Below are 14413 nucleotides of genomic sequence, written 5' to 3'. Positions count from 1 at the left end.
ACATACTTGCACTCTCCATCCATTCCACTCAACAGCTGCAGAAGGTACAAACTCTCCTGTGTTGTTGCTACTAATGCCATGTACTCTGCTTCTCATGTAAATAAAGCTACCGTTTGTTGCTTCTTTGATTTCCATGAAATAATAGGCCAGTCTCTATTGAGGCTAAAGCAATAACCTGTTGTACTACGTCTATCATTTTGATCTGTTGCCCAGTCTGCATCACTGTATGCTGTAAGCTGAAGTTTCCCTTCACTTTTCTTGTAACACAGCTCTCTGTCCAATGTACCTTTTAAGTACCTTAACACATGTTTGGCTAGTGTTAAATGAGATTCACTCGGTTGTGACGAATATTGTGAAAGTTTACTTATAATCCAGCTATGATCAGGCCTCATTCTTGTCATAACATGTATCAAACTACCCACGAGCTCATGATATTTTCTTGGATCTGTAGACTCACTGTCACATTCAAAGTTTGTTTTTTGTTCGGAAGGGGTACTTCTTACTTTACAATTAGACATACCAAATTTCTCAAGAATTTTCATAATGTACCTCTTTTGGTTCATCTTCACTTCACCACTATTCTGAGTAAAGGCAATGCCTAGAAAATGTCTTAGCTTTCTCAGATCATTCATTTTAAATTTAGTTTGAGCATTTCCTTTACATCGTTTAGTGATTCATTGTGACTGGCTGCTATACTGAGATCGCCGACCCATATAATTAGGACTGTTTTCTCATTTTTAGCTTGTCTAGTGTATACACAATGATCTGCGGGGTTCTGGATAAAACTATTTTCACAAAGATAATAATGCAACATTTTGTTCCAGTTACGCCCTGATTGTTTCAATCCGTATAATGACTTACTCGGTTTACAAACCAATTTGTCATCATTATTTGATTTCTTTTCAAAACCTTCAGGTTGCTCCATATACACTTCACAGTCAATAGGGTCATGTAAATAGGCCGTTTGTATATCCATCTGATGCAATTCTAAATCGTACTGAGCTGCCATCTGCATTAGGCTTCGTACAAATGTCGTACTCACAATTGGTGCAAATGTTTCATTATAATCTATACCAGCGACTTGACTGTAGCCTTTAGCTACATATCTAGCCTTGTAAGTATCAGTATTATCTGCATTGTCTTTTACCATGAAAACCCACCTACCCACCACTGCATTTTTATCTTCCAGCAGTGTGGTGAGTGTAAATGTGTTGTTTTCCTCTAAAGACTTAAGTTCCTCCTTCATAGCTTTGACTCTCTTTTCCAAGTTAGACGAAGTCATGGCTTCTTTAAAGCTCTGCAGTGTGTTGCATATTAATCAGTAACAATAGTCAACATTAACTGTCACATAATCATCATTTTTAACTTTACACTCATAGTCTTTCAAGTATGCAGGTGGTTTTCCCTCTCTTTTAGAGTAGTGTGTATCCTGCCTTTCCTCTTCTTGCCTTACTATTGTATCTTGACTGTCAGCTTAGCATGCACACTTCTTTTGGTATTACGATCTTCATCTATCACTTCTAGGTCTGTCTGAATCTGACATTCAGCTACATTCTTAGTAAAGAACTTGACTAACCTGTGTCTAAGGACCCTTCCTGTGTCAGGATAACAGACCAAATATGATGGGCTGTTTTTGTCATATCCGACAAAGATCCCCTTATTGCACCTTGGGTCTTACTTCTTTTTATCTTGTCTGTATGCATAACACACTGATCCAAATTCTCTCATCCTTGAAAGATCAGGTGTCTTTCCTGTTAGCATAAAGAATGGGGTCTGCCCCACATGCTTGTTATAACATCTGTTGCGAATAAAATCAGCAGTCATTACTGCATATGTCCACAACTCTTTAGGTAAATACACCTTTCCTTAACAGAAAAAATGCTTTGTGGATACGTTGGGATATACAGCACCCAAGTCATCATCACCTTTACTTTGCACCCCTCTTTATTTAGCAGCCATACCTCTGCATTAACCTCTCTTCTGTGCGGCCCCACAAGTTCTTGTTCCATGAGCTAATTCCACAATGTGTTCCTCCGGTCAGAAAGTTGCATCAAAGCATTTAAACTTTTTCAGGTTGTTAATTATGTGTGACGTGGCGCAAGTGTCCACCATTAATCCCTTCTGTTTTAATTCACGAATTTGATGCTCATTTATTCTGAAGACAAATGTGTGATCATCCGCATCAGTTGCTTGTTTCACATTGTCTTTCTTCTTTTGTCTACAGTTACTGTCCCTGTGGCTAGAGTTTTTACACAAACTACACCACTGTCTCTGACCTTTATATTCTCTCAAGCATTCTCGTGCCTTATGTTCCTTTTGGCCACAGCTATAGCATATAATCTCTGCTTTTACTCTTTCCCCAAGGCCACTTGCCTTCATCACATTATCATTACTTATGTTGGCATTAAATTTCTAGGTATATTCATAGTTTCTCAACTTTGTTTTGAACTCACCAAAGCTCAACTTATCATCATCTTGCGTGATGTGTACTGCAAATGGTTTAAAAGTTTCAGGCAAACCTTTCAGAATCATTGCAATTAGTAATCCATCACTGAGCTTCTCCCCAGCATTTCTAAGTGCCATAATGGCCGTCTCAGCCCTAATAATATAGTCTGTGACACTTTCACTGATGGCCTTCTGGAGGCTTATTAATTCGGTGTATCGGCTAATTATCCATGGCTTCCCTTTCCCGGCATAATGGTCTCTCAGGATCTGAAGCACTTCTCTACCATCGTCTGTGGCCTCTCTCATGATGGGGGATAAACTTTTGTCATTTAAGAACTGTATTAGTTCTGCGTATGCCTCCTCATTTACCTCAGCATCGTCATCGCCTTCCTCCTCATTCTCGTCATCTTTTGCATCCTGCTGCACATTTCACAAAATGGTGTCTTTCAGCCCTAGCAAATGCAGGTGCCCCAGTAACTTTGTCTCCCACAACTCGTAATTCTTCTCATCTCTGTCGAAACATAGTCTATGCCATCGGCTTCCTACTTCCCTCCTGGGCCCATAACCTGTTGGCGGTATCATCTTAAGGGTAAGAAAGTCAGGTTAGACATACATTTACAGAGGAAAATAAACACACGTGAAGGCAATCAATCTGGTTAAAAACAGAAGAGGGGAACAACCCTCGCTTCCTCCTTTATTATAAAGCACATGGTCATGTGACCTCTTTTGACCTATCCACACCAACAATGTCAGTGTAAGAGCACACATACGATCATTCACTCTCTTTATTATTATCAGCCAACATCTAGGCTGACATTTGTACCCGTAATCTGGTAGGTATGTTCATCCTCCATTCTCTGTCATTCATTTTAAACTGTGAGCTACCACACTGGCTCCTAAATGTCTTGTGTACTCTTTCTTGCCAGTCATCATTGGACAATAGATTTAGCTTATGTGAGCCCTCTTGTACCCCCTACTTTCATTGCAGTTATTATCCTGTTAACCTTTATGTGTACATTTTTGAGTAACTTGAAATTCTTACCCCTTTAGGGGCATCAGAATGATCCCAGCATCCCAGCTGAGGTCTGACAAGGGATCTAAATAGGTGTAATATAAGCTCTCCAGACCTGGAGTCTGTTCCTTTAAAGATATACCCCCACTATTATATCAGTTTTGGCTATAGCTTTCTCCCTTTGTGTCTGGTGGTCCTTTTTCTGTTGTTACTACCACACTAAGGTCTTTTTTATGACGTTTGTTTTTTACGGTCACTTCTATTGTTATGACACTTTTGTATTATTAGAACCATGGAGATGTATGCTGCATTTTGCTATAGTAAATCTTAGATGCCATTTCATAGCCCACTGTACTAATCCCCTCAGGTCCATTTGAAGGTTCCTTCTTGTCTATTTTACTGTCAACTACAAGCACGTTGATTCTGTTCTCAGTGCTCATTTTCATGTCTGATACAAAGTTACTATGTTCATAAATTCTTCTGCTAAACTTTGTGTAATTTGTTTGACATAATAACTTTCACATATTGTACAATAAGCCAAATGCACCAGCCCCTTTAAATGGCATGTAAAATGCCCCTCTGTACCAAATATGTTCTTCACAAGAAAATATAGCTTTTTTTTCTTTGAATATCTACCTTTTGAACTACATTTTCTTGATTGCAGAAATTGTTTAATATTCAAACACTTTTTATAGATTAAATTTATCAGGACATATTTATGAACATAATTATGTTGTAAGAAGTAATACAAGTGTATTAACTAAGCACAGTAAAAATTGTGCTAATTAAAAAAATAGTTTTGTTGCAATTGAGAAACTGTAAATTGCTAATAGAGTGGGAGATATTAATTGTATATTAGTAGCAAGTATATAGGTGTCTTGACTGTTTTTAAAATGTTTTATATGGACAGTGTTTTTTGTTTTTGTGTTTTTTTTTTTTTTTTTTGGTGAATTTCACAAACAAAAGTGAATGAAAGCATTCAGTTTCTTTGTGTTTGTGATGGTCCTACAAACTTTTTTTTTTATTTCTGCTGTGTGGAGGATCCCAGCTCATTTATCCAGGAGAACAAGGCTGGTACATGACCTACTGCAGAAATGCCTTCTGGGGGAAGGCCTTATATGTGCACTCAACATTAAATGCAGGACTTGGAAGTGCGAGACCAGCCAAAGTGTGCATTACATTCTGGCCAGCACAAGGAGTGTGAGGAAATATACACTCACTCTGCACTTGCATAGGGACCATTGCACATGATTGCTTGCCAACTAGGGGAGGGAATTAGAAGCAAAGAAAAACAAAATCTTCTGGACCTTGCTGAATAACTGTCAGGGACATTAGGTTTTGTCTCTCTCACCTTTTGTCCAAGGAAAGCAGGATCAGATGGTCCAGAAGATGCCAACAACACAAAAACACAAAAATAAAATATTTATATGTTGTACGGAGTCATAATTAGGGTAGAGCAAAGGGTGTGGTTGTTAAGAGGTTCAATTAGCAAGTACTGATAATGTAGGAGAGCAGGACAGACATTGATTTATAAAGCCACAAGGATACTGCAGCTATATAAATGAATGCCAGTACTGCATTTGCAGTCATGGCTGAAGTGTTCAGTGTGTGAGTTTTTAACTAGCAGCTTGCTACTGTTACAGGGGTATAGAAGATCTGTTTTGTATACTCAATTCTGAAATATCTTCTTTTTATTTTTTTTTCTCTTCATCTGAACTGTAAAGCATACCAGATGACTTCACTATGGTTCTTATTTTGAGTTATACTTTGTGGGTCATATTTATTGTTATGCTATGTATTTGTAAATAAAGGTTCTGATTCACTGACAGAGATTTTTTACCTTGATCTGATCTGTCATTGTCTTTTCCTTCATGTAGCCTGTAGACCTAATTCCTATGGACCTAACTGCAAGTTGACTTGTAAGTGCCAAAATGACGGAGAATGCAACAGATTCAGTGGTTGCATTTGTCAGGTCGGGTGGCATGGACAGTTCTGCGAGAAGTCAGGTAAGTCACAAATAAAATATTAAAAACTCCTGAACTCCTGGAAGGTTACACACACACACACACACACACACACACACACATACACACACACACACACACACACACACACACACACACACACACAAATAGTATGTGCGCACATGCGTGCACACATACACACACACACACACACACACACACACCCACACACCAACACACACAAACAGTAAATAATCCACCAAAAGAGCACAGAGGAAAAGCACGTGGATAGAAAGGAATTCCAGACAATAAACATTTCCATAAATGATTTGAAGTCATTCCCACATTTTACATAATAGCTATTGGGCCATCATTTTGTAAGCATGTCAGCAGTTCTGATGCAACAAATCTGCACAGACTTTGAAGTCGATCCACAATTACTCCACAGCAGCTGTGTTATCTTCTTCTTTCACCCTAATCCTTTCCCTGTATCAATCCTACCTTTCTCATTTTGCCAACTCATATAAAAAATCCATTAGACATTAAAGTTTCGTAACCATGAAATATTCCTGTCCTCTCCACCTCTGACCTGGATCCACTTTAATTTACCAGTCTTTACTCTCATCCTTTATTTGCAGTTGTACTCCATCACCTTCTCTCTATTCAGGGGTCCTAAGGACAGATTATGAGTGTCTCTCTTTCTCCTGTAGGCAGTATAGTATGCATTATTATTGATTTATACATGTTAGAGGTACTCATGCTGATCTAAAAGACACAATGATCATCTTTGTGACCATTTTGTTATAGCTTCTGGATGTCCTTCACTATTCTGAAGTGGTTCTTCAGGCATTGCCTTAAAATCCATGCATGGTATTCCAAGTGTGGACCTCACTGGTGCTATATATACCAGGACATAATGTCAGGGGAGACACCATTAAGGATGTACACTATTTCAGTTGTGGACCTCAACCATTGCTCTGTATAGCTGGACATAATGTCACAGAGACACCATAGAGGATGTGCATTTCAATGGTCATGATTAGTTATGTGACAGCGGTTTCTGTGACAAAGTAAATAATAACATAGGTAAGGGAGCTATGATAGTTCCTTTCTCAAAGCAAATGAATCTGTGAGACAACTCAGTAACCTGGATTTCATTTTACACATAACAGGCAAGAGTTATTTTTTCCTCATGTGTTTACTGTAGGGAAAAGGTCTCAGCTCTCTGAAGAAGGCAGAATTAATATGAAGTGAGAGGAGGAAGGACCATGCCTGGCTCTACTGGTGTGGAGTGTCTGTTCTGACGGTGCCATGCCTGGCTGTGCTGGTGCAGTGTCTGTTCTGACAGTGCCATGCCTGGCTCTGCTGGTGGGGAGTGTCTGTTCTGACGGTGCCATGCCTGGCTGTGCTGGTGCAGTGTCTGTTCTGACAGTGCCATGCCTGGCTCTGCTGGTGCGGAATGTCTGTTCTGACAGTGCCATGCCTGGCTCTGCTGGTGCGGAATGTCTGTTCTGACAGTGCCATGCCTGGCTCTGCTGGTGCAGTGTCTGTTCTGATGATGGCATTGCTAACTTTACTTGATTCATATACTGGGTAGTGGAGGTATTAAGTGCAAGAGATGGGCTGAGACTGCTGCTGCTGTTCTACTCTCTTTTCTCAGTGGAAGCTGGTAGTTATTTCTGATGTTCTGCAAACCCCTGAAAAAGCTGGGCGATCAGAAATGTACAGCGATAGTGAAAATGTACACACTTGACTACAAGTACCATCATTAGTCTGAATAACATGTAGATTGTGCATTGTGATAGCCATCAGCTGGACCAAAGGTTTCACGGTACACCCCACAGCATCTCTGGCCCATTTGATGGTGGCTCTTGTATTACACAGTTGGGGGAAAGTTGTTTGATGAGTATCTGTTCATCATATACTGATCTACAGAATTAAGTATTTCAAGTTGGCAGCTCTACAAGTGGACATCCATGAGTTGAGGTACATATTTAAGTTCAGGGTATGTGGAGGCAAAGGCCTTCACAACTCCTAGGCATGATTTTTTTTTCTTTAAGATGAGTTTACATTCATTAAACTATTGTTGACATATGTCCATTTATGTATTTTGTTATCAGTCCCTGCATCCCCTACATAGCAGTTTCTGTAGGGGTGCTACTCACTGGAACAAGAAAAAAGGAGATTCAGACTGAAAGGAATCATGTGGTAGAGCAAAGAAGGGGATGATGGAGAAAGGTTTTATGGTCAGTGCCCCAGTGAAAAATTCACTGATGTGAAACAAGTGTATTAGGTAGTAGCATTAGCTATCCATACTTGCTTGTTCAGAGCAGAAAAAGAGTTTTGCTAAAAATAACACAATTTTCTTGAAGTAAAACTATAGGCACTATTTGATTTCATTGTAAAAAGTTTTAGGATAGAAAATCATTGAAGACACAAGTCTTTAAGCGCACTGTTTTGCATAAGGTATTACCTTGTTAAATGTATTTATTGAAGCATTTTGGTAAGTGCGGCTTCTTAAAGTTGCTACTAGGAAAGTCCTATTGTCATAGTGTATATTTTCTTGTTTAATTGCAGGGATGGCTGCTCTATGCACTATGAGGGTGACCCTCAACTTGAAATGGAATGGGTCATGCTTCCTTACCATGCCCATAAATCAGATTTAGATGCAGTAAAAGATCTCATTACAAATATACAAGATCTGGTCCACCTCAAGTACAGCATTATTAAAGTTAGCAGCAAAGATGAAAGAATGAACTGTCTCAGAGGCAGATGGTGAGGCTTATTATACAACTTGGGAAAAAGTTAGGATCCTCACAAAAGTGATATCATTAGGAACATGGTAAATATCCTGTCTAAGATGCACTGCTTGGTTGTAGTCACACCTACCACGAAGAGTAAACAGTTGCCCAGAGCTACTAAGTCATTATTCAGACTGATTCCTCAGCCTAGAAAATACTGAAGCTGAACATCATCTCAGCAGCTAAAGATGTGGAGATAAGAATGGGGGTTATCACGTTCAAATCTGTTTTACTTATCACCAAGACTGACTCCGTGAAACAATACATCATTCCCAAGTACATCAGATGGCTGGCAGGAAAGCAGATTTATATCAAATACAACATTTGATGGACTTTGACAGACATTCTGCTGGGCATGTACAAGTTCTATAGTCCTAGTCACAAAACAGACAGATATGCAGGGATGAAGATATCCGTAGTACATACATATATATTACTGAAAATAATATTTCTCAGCAACATACATTTCTCATTCTGTGAAATGTTTCTGCATCATTGTCACTGGTAAACCTCCATTCCATGTGATTACATAGTGATTTCAGGTCTAGATTCCAGTTTCAGGAACTGATTATAAACTTCAGTCGATGATTCTTGTTTTACTCCTGCCTCCATGTTTGCTGTGGGCATTGTCCAGTATGGTCTCCTTCCTAATTATCTAGAGTCAATAAAAAACAATGATATCAAGTGTAGTGGTACCAACAACCAGTCAAAACTGCAAGGATTAGAAATTCAGTTCCTTATTATTTCAACGACAGCATTTTACAAGTGAGTTGGTGCCTTTGCTTTTACAGCCTGTTATCATTTTCTCACATTCAGTGTTATGTTCCAAAAGCACGTAAAGAGATGTGTACATCAGAAAGGAGATCTGGTAGGAACAGGTTGCACCAGTCTCAGTGAACCAATCAGCTTGTACAGTATTAGTGGTGACTCTTGTTCACCATTTAACTATTATGGCACATATGTTATGCATGTCACATGATGATATAAGACAGAAGTAACAACCTTACATGTTCTTAAATCTAGAAACCTACCATTTCTCAGAAGGAGAAGAGCTATGAATGATGGGGTCAATTAATAAATTTAAAGGCCGAAGTTGCCACTGACATTGCTGAAATATCTATACTCATGTCATTATTAGGAATTTCAAGTCAATTTAATTTCACAACAATCATTGCCTTGTCAATACCTACCCTCGGGCAGTACCTGCTTTATCAAGGAGGTCTAAGAAAGTTAGTCCTAGTGTATATTCAAAGTACCCATCCAGTCATCCAGGTTCTGTTTCAAGGATAATACAGTGGTGTTTGGGAATTTGCCCTTTCCCCAATGTTGTATGATCGCAGTGTTGGTATATGTAATTAACAGTGGTTGTAGGGGAGCAGGGGTCCATAGCATAAAACAGTGATTTTTTTTTGTTATCCAATCTAAAATGATCAGTCTTTTTTATTCACTCTTTTGAGCATTTAGTATTTTAGCATACAATTATTTCTCACTATATATATGTTTATAGGTTAATAAAGGATAACGGCAAACAGGTGAGATTTGAATCCCACCACTTCTACCAATATAAAAATAAGATAGTAGCAGAAAGATGGGTCCAATTCATACTACTGCCAACCAATGTCAATGGTCACTGGGGGTATGATCATTCAAGTCACACTCAAACATAAATCACTGAGTAATTTACTGTATCTTGGCCACAACAGTATGCAAAAAATAGGTACCACTGCTCCAAGTATGGGTCTGCTCCATCAATACCAAAGAATAGCCTTCACAAAGAAAACCGCATAGAGCTGAGACCCTTTTCTCACATTTCTCTCAGTTTCAGTGCATTCCAGTGCTCAAGTCAACCAGTGTAGGAACGCTTCGGCTGGTATAAAAACAGCAAGTCAGCCAGTGCTCACTTAACTACAGTAGTTGTACTTTAAATAAACACACACACACACACACACACACACACACACACACACACACACACACACACACACACACACACACACACACACACACACACACACACACACACTCACACTAGTTTCCAGGAAAAGCAGGCCATATCCAACAATGCAATAGCCCTCAGTTATATCTCACAATAATAAAATACCACCACCACAGATCATCAGGCAAACACATAAATAGATAACCAATCACAAATGTTTCAAAAGTGAATAAAAAAAAATACTTTGCTTAGAAAAGAATGTTAAGTAGTAACATTTAAAATGAATACAGTTTTAAAATTGCACATTGAAACAGAAAATAATCCTTTTGAACAAATTGAGTTCAGTGAAAAAAAAATCTATCTCCAACTATACTTTTAATTCTATCTCTGATATGTACTAGCTGTGGTGCCTCGAATTCAACGTTCACATCCGTGAATGCATTACACAGGGAAAGGAGTTACTTGCCCAACATCTGTAAAATGTCTTTTTCCCACCTGTGTAGTTGTTATCTTGGAGTTGGTATATATATATATATATATATATATATATATATATATAGATATATATAGATATATATATATATATATATATATATATATATATATATGTAGAAGGGGTATGGAGGTGCAGCCACCCACATTGGGTTTAATATACTGCAGTGTGTGTTACGGTGGGAATGTTGGGCAAATAATTCCTTTCCCTGCATAATGCATTTGCGGACATGAACGTTCACTTAAGCGAATGTTTACTGTTTTTTGTTTGTTGAACAGCAGTTCATTGAATTGTTTTTTGACGAACTGATATATACCTGTTGAAAGGTACTGAGCTTCTCTTGGAAGATGTGACTTCAAAGCGAGAGTTAGGAGGTAAAAGCAAGTTGGAATTCGAGGCACCACAGCTAGTTTTTGTGCTCAAGTCAAACTTGCCATTCCCCTCCCATGGCATTGAAGGTTACTTTTTTCAAGATTCCCAAAGTGAAATCTGTCAAACTGCATACAACTTATGGTGTGTTTGCACAGCGCATTGTTGTTATTCTTATTCTTTATATCAAAACTGTGCTCATAAATTCTTTTACACAATCTTCTTTCTGTTTTCCCCACATTTATTATGATGAAACTGTTTATACTTAATGTTTGACTGTCATGGTCTGGAATTAATAGAATTGTTAATTAAAAACCATGAGAAGAGTTTTACATCTTTGTTAAAAGAAGTTGAAAGCCTAAATGTGGAAATTCGGGAAGATTTGTTTTTTGACCAGTACAAAAGTCTTTACCAAAAAGATTTATATAAGGTGGATAAAAAGTACAGTTTGTTGTTTAATAAAAAAACAGGAATAAAAAAAGTCTGAAGGATATAGAACAATATAAGAAAAAAGCAGTGTGTCCCAATGTTAGGGGGAAAGAGGCTAATAAAGTACAAATGAAACAAAGGGCAACCTCTAACAAACTTCAAGAGTTTAAACGTTTTAACTGCAATGTAGAGAGATTTCCTCCAGTTTCAGATAGGATAGAAGAAGAAGAAGCTGCTGGTGCACTGAACACCTCTGACCAGGGGAATTTTCCCATACTTCGGAGATCAGAGTGGCTAGTGAGCAGTGACCGCAGTGACAGAAAGGGCTTTATATACTACAAAAGGGAGAAATTATATGGGGGGTGAGACATTAATCACAGTTAAACAAGGTGTCATATTTAACTACAAGAGTTACAACATTTTTAATTATACTTGTTTACCTAACTCAAAAGAACATTTAACCTGTTTCAGAAGGGTTTTAAAGTTGTCCCATCACAAGATTTTGATGTTCTTGACTGCCTTGTTGAATTTAAACTTTTTACAAGAAAATTAAAATTGTAAATATTTTTCAATGAGAAAAGGGGTAACAGGAATGTGACAGAAAACAAAATTAATGACAATGTTCTGGTTAAAAATAAATACACCTTTAACCCCCAAATATACCCCCTTGTTAGTGTCTTTGACATCACCTCTCTGGGCCAGTACTCAATAAGCCTGAATCCTCACCACTGACACTGGAGGGGGATGTTTGCTTGGAGCAAGTGGATACACAGTATGTGATGTCCCCTCTCTGGTAAGTAATCAAGCAGCCTAAATCCTCACCACTGACACTGGAGAGGGATGTTCACTTGGAACAAAAATATAGATACAATATTTTCAGATGCATCTCTCTGCATCAAGCACAATTTGCCTTAAGAGCACACAGGGAGCACACTCAGTCCAATGTCTGGGTCTCTCTCTCTCTGTCTCCCTCCAGGTCCACAGTAAGATTCCCCACTGGCACAGCTGTAGAGTTAAGTCCTCAGCCAAGTGTCCAAGCCAAGTCCTCTAGCACCCTCTCTGTGAAACCAGTGCTTTGTGTCCCTGCTCCAAGTAGCTGACACACACACAGTCTAGGAAGTTTGATTTCCGCACACACACACACACACACACACACACACACACACACACACACACACACACACACACACACACACACACACACACACACACACACACACACACACACACACACACACACACACACACACACACACACACACACACACACACACACACGCACACACACACACACACACACCTGGGAAAGGCTGGTACAGATTGACTAACTATGTCCCCTTCTGGCCAGACCATAAGGTCATTTCTGCCACCAGATACTCCAAAGCCAGCTACTCTAAGGTTGTTACAAAGGTACTAAATTATACTGAGTGAAATTAATATTAATGCCAACAATATTGTTTGACCAATGCAAAAGGGCTTTCAAGAGTGGCCACAGAGTCACCAAATAAATATAAGTACTCTCAAATGGTAAAATATTCTCTAAGGAACCAGCCACAATGAAAAGTTTAAATATAGTTAATAATAAATAATAAAAGAACATGAAAAAACTAAATATTTTTTACAGTAATCACCAGAGTTTCAATCACAGGAAATATTAAAATAACACAGATGAATAGATACACACAGATACAGCAAAACAGTACTTAACTAATCTCACTATATTTTATCTGACTGAGCTAAGGAGTTACACTTCCCTTGTTCACTTACTAGAGCAAGGCAAAATGAAGTGGGTGAGGGATCCTTCTTTGTGAAGTTACAAAAATAGACTGCCTTTGAGTCTTCTGTCTCATCTAGTATAAAAACATCATTTTTACCCAGGATTACAGAATGACATCACATACATCTTGTCATCTGACTTCTGGTTCCCATACTACCCCCTTTCCTAGCAATTGACCCAGAATCTTGCACATATGTGTCAATAATACACACACTTACAGCTTTGCTAAGATCTGTTGCAGCTTCTAGAAGTCATAAAACAATAAAACACTTCCACTCTTCCTACAATAGCTAATAAGCCATTCTCTGACACAGACATTTCATCTCTGGCTGCAATCAGAACTGAATGATACAATCTTTATGGCCTAAATTAAGTAATTTAATTTCACACTATTTTTCAAAGTTAGCTGGACTAAGATTAATCTCTTCTCTTCCAGTATTTTCTGTTAACATATATACATTTCCTCAATTATAAGAGTGCAGTCTGATGTAAATGTATATTTCTTTTCTGTCCAGCAGGATACATTGCTGATGTTGTTTAACACAAGGAACTTTATAAATACTTTTTTCAGCACAAGCATCTGTACTATCAGTTTGATTTACACACGACATAATTCTTTACAAAACTCCAGCTAGCTATACTGTTATATCTTACACATTCACTGCCCTACTTCTCCTGGCATAGCTGGCAGGATCCCCTTCAGAAGCTTGAAGTTTCAAAACTTTGAACTTCAAAAGGCCGAGACCATAAGATTGAAGTTTTGAAACTTCGAACATTTTGAATAGAGATTGCCATACAGAGCAGAATGGAATATTACCATTTTCCTCACTGTAGTGCAATCTCGGAGTTGGTATATTTTATTATCAGGGTGTGTGGGGGTGCAAATGTAAAAAATTATTTCTATTTTTTTTTTATTAGATTTTCAAAATTTCAAAACTTCAGTCTTATGGTATCATCAATTTGAAATTCAAAGTTTTAAAACTTCGAGCTTCTAAAGTAGATCCAGCTGGCAATACCTCACATCACCACAGTAACATTTACTTATTAGAAATGGAAAGTAAAAAACATAATTATTTTAGTAATTTAACTAAGGAAGAGATGGGTTTACTTCATAATTCACAGAAGAATAGATCTATATGCATCATGAAGCCTGACAATAGAGGAGGGCAGTTTTATTCAACTCAATG

The 14413-nt window shown here is 38.2% G+C and overlaps 1 protein-coding gene across 4 annotated transcripts in view; it reads left to right on the top strand.

Moving 5' to 3' along the window:
- Positions 1-14413, top strand: part of TIE1 (tyrosine kinase with immunoglobulin like and EGF like domains 1) — a 521980-nt gene that overhangs the window by 222816 nt on the left and 284751 nt on the right. For all 4 annotated transcript variants that reach the window (XM_044085330.1, XM_044085328.1, XM_044085331.1 and 1 more), the window contains exon 7: positions 5335-5463. In XM_044085330.1, coding sequence (XP_043941265.1) covers positions 5335-5463 — 129 coding nt within the window. The remainder of the gene's footprint in view (positions 1-5334; positions 5464-14413) is intronic.

The sequence above is a fragment of the Protopterus annectens genome, chromosome 10.part0 (genome assembly GCF_019279795.1).
Source record: "Protopterus annectens isolate FY-2018-M chromosome 10.part0, PAN1.0, whole genome shotgun sequence".
Classification (NCBI taxonomy): Eukaryota; Metazoa; Chordata; order Ceratodontiformes; family Protopteridae; genus Protopterus; species Protopterus annectens.
The sequence above is the reverse complement of the archived record's forward strand: the minus strand, read 5'-3'. Positions and strand labels throughout refer to the sequence as shown.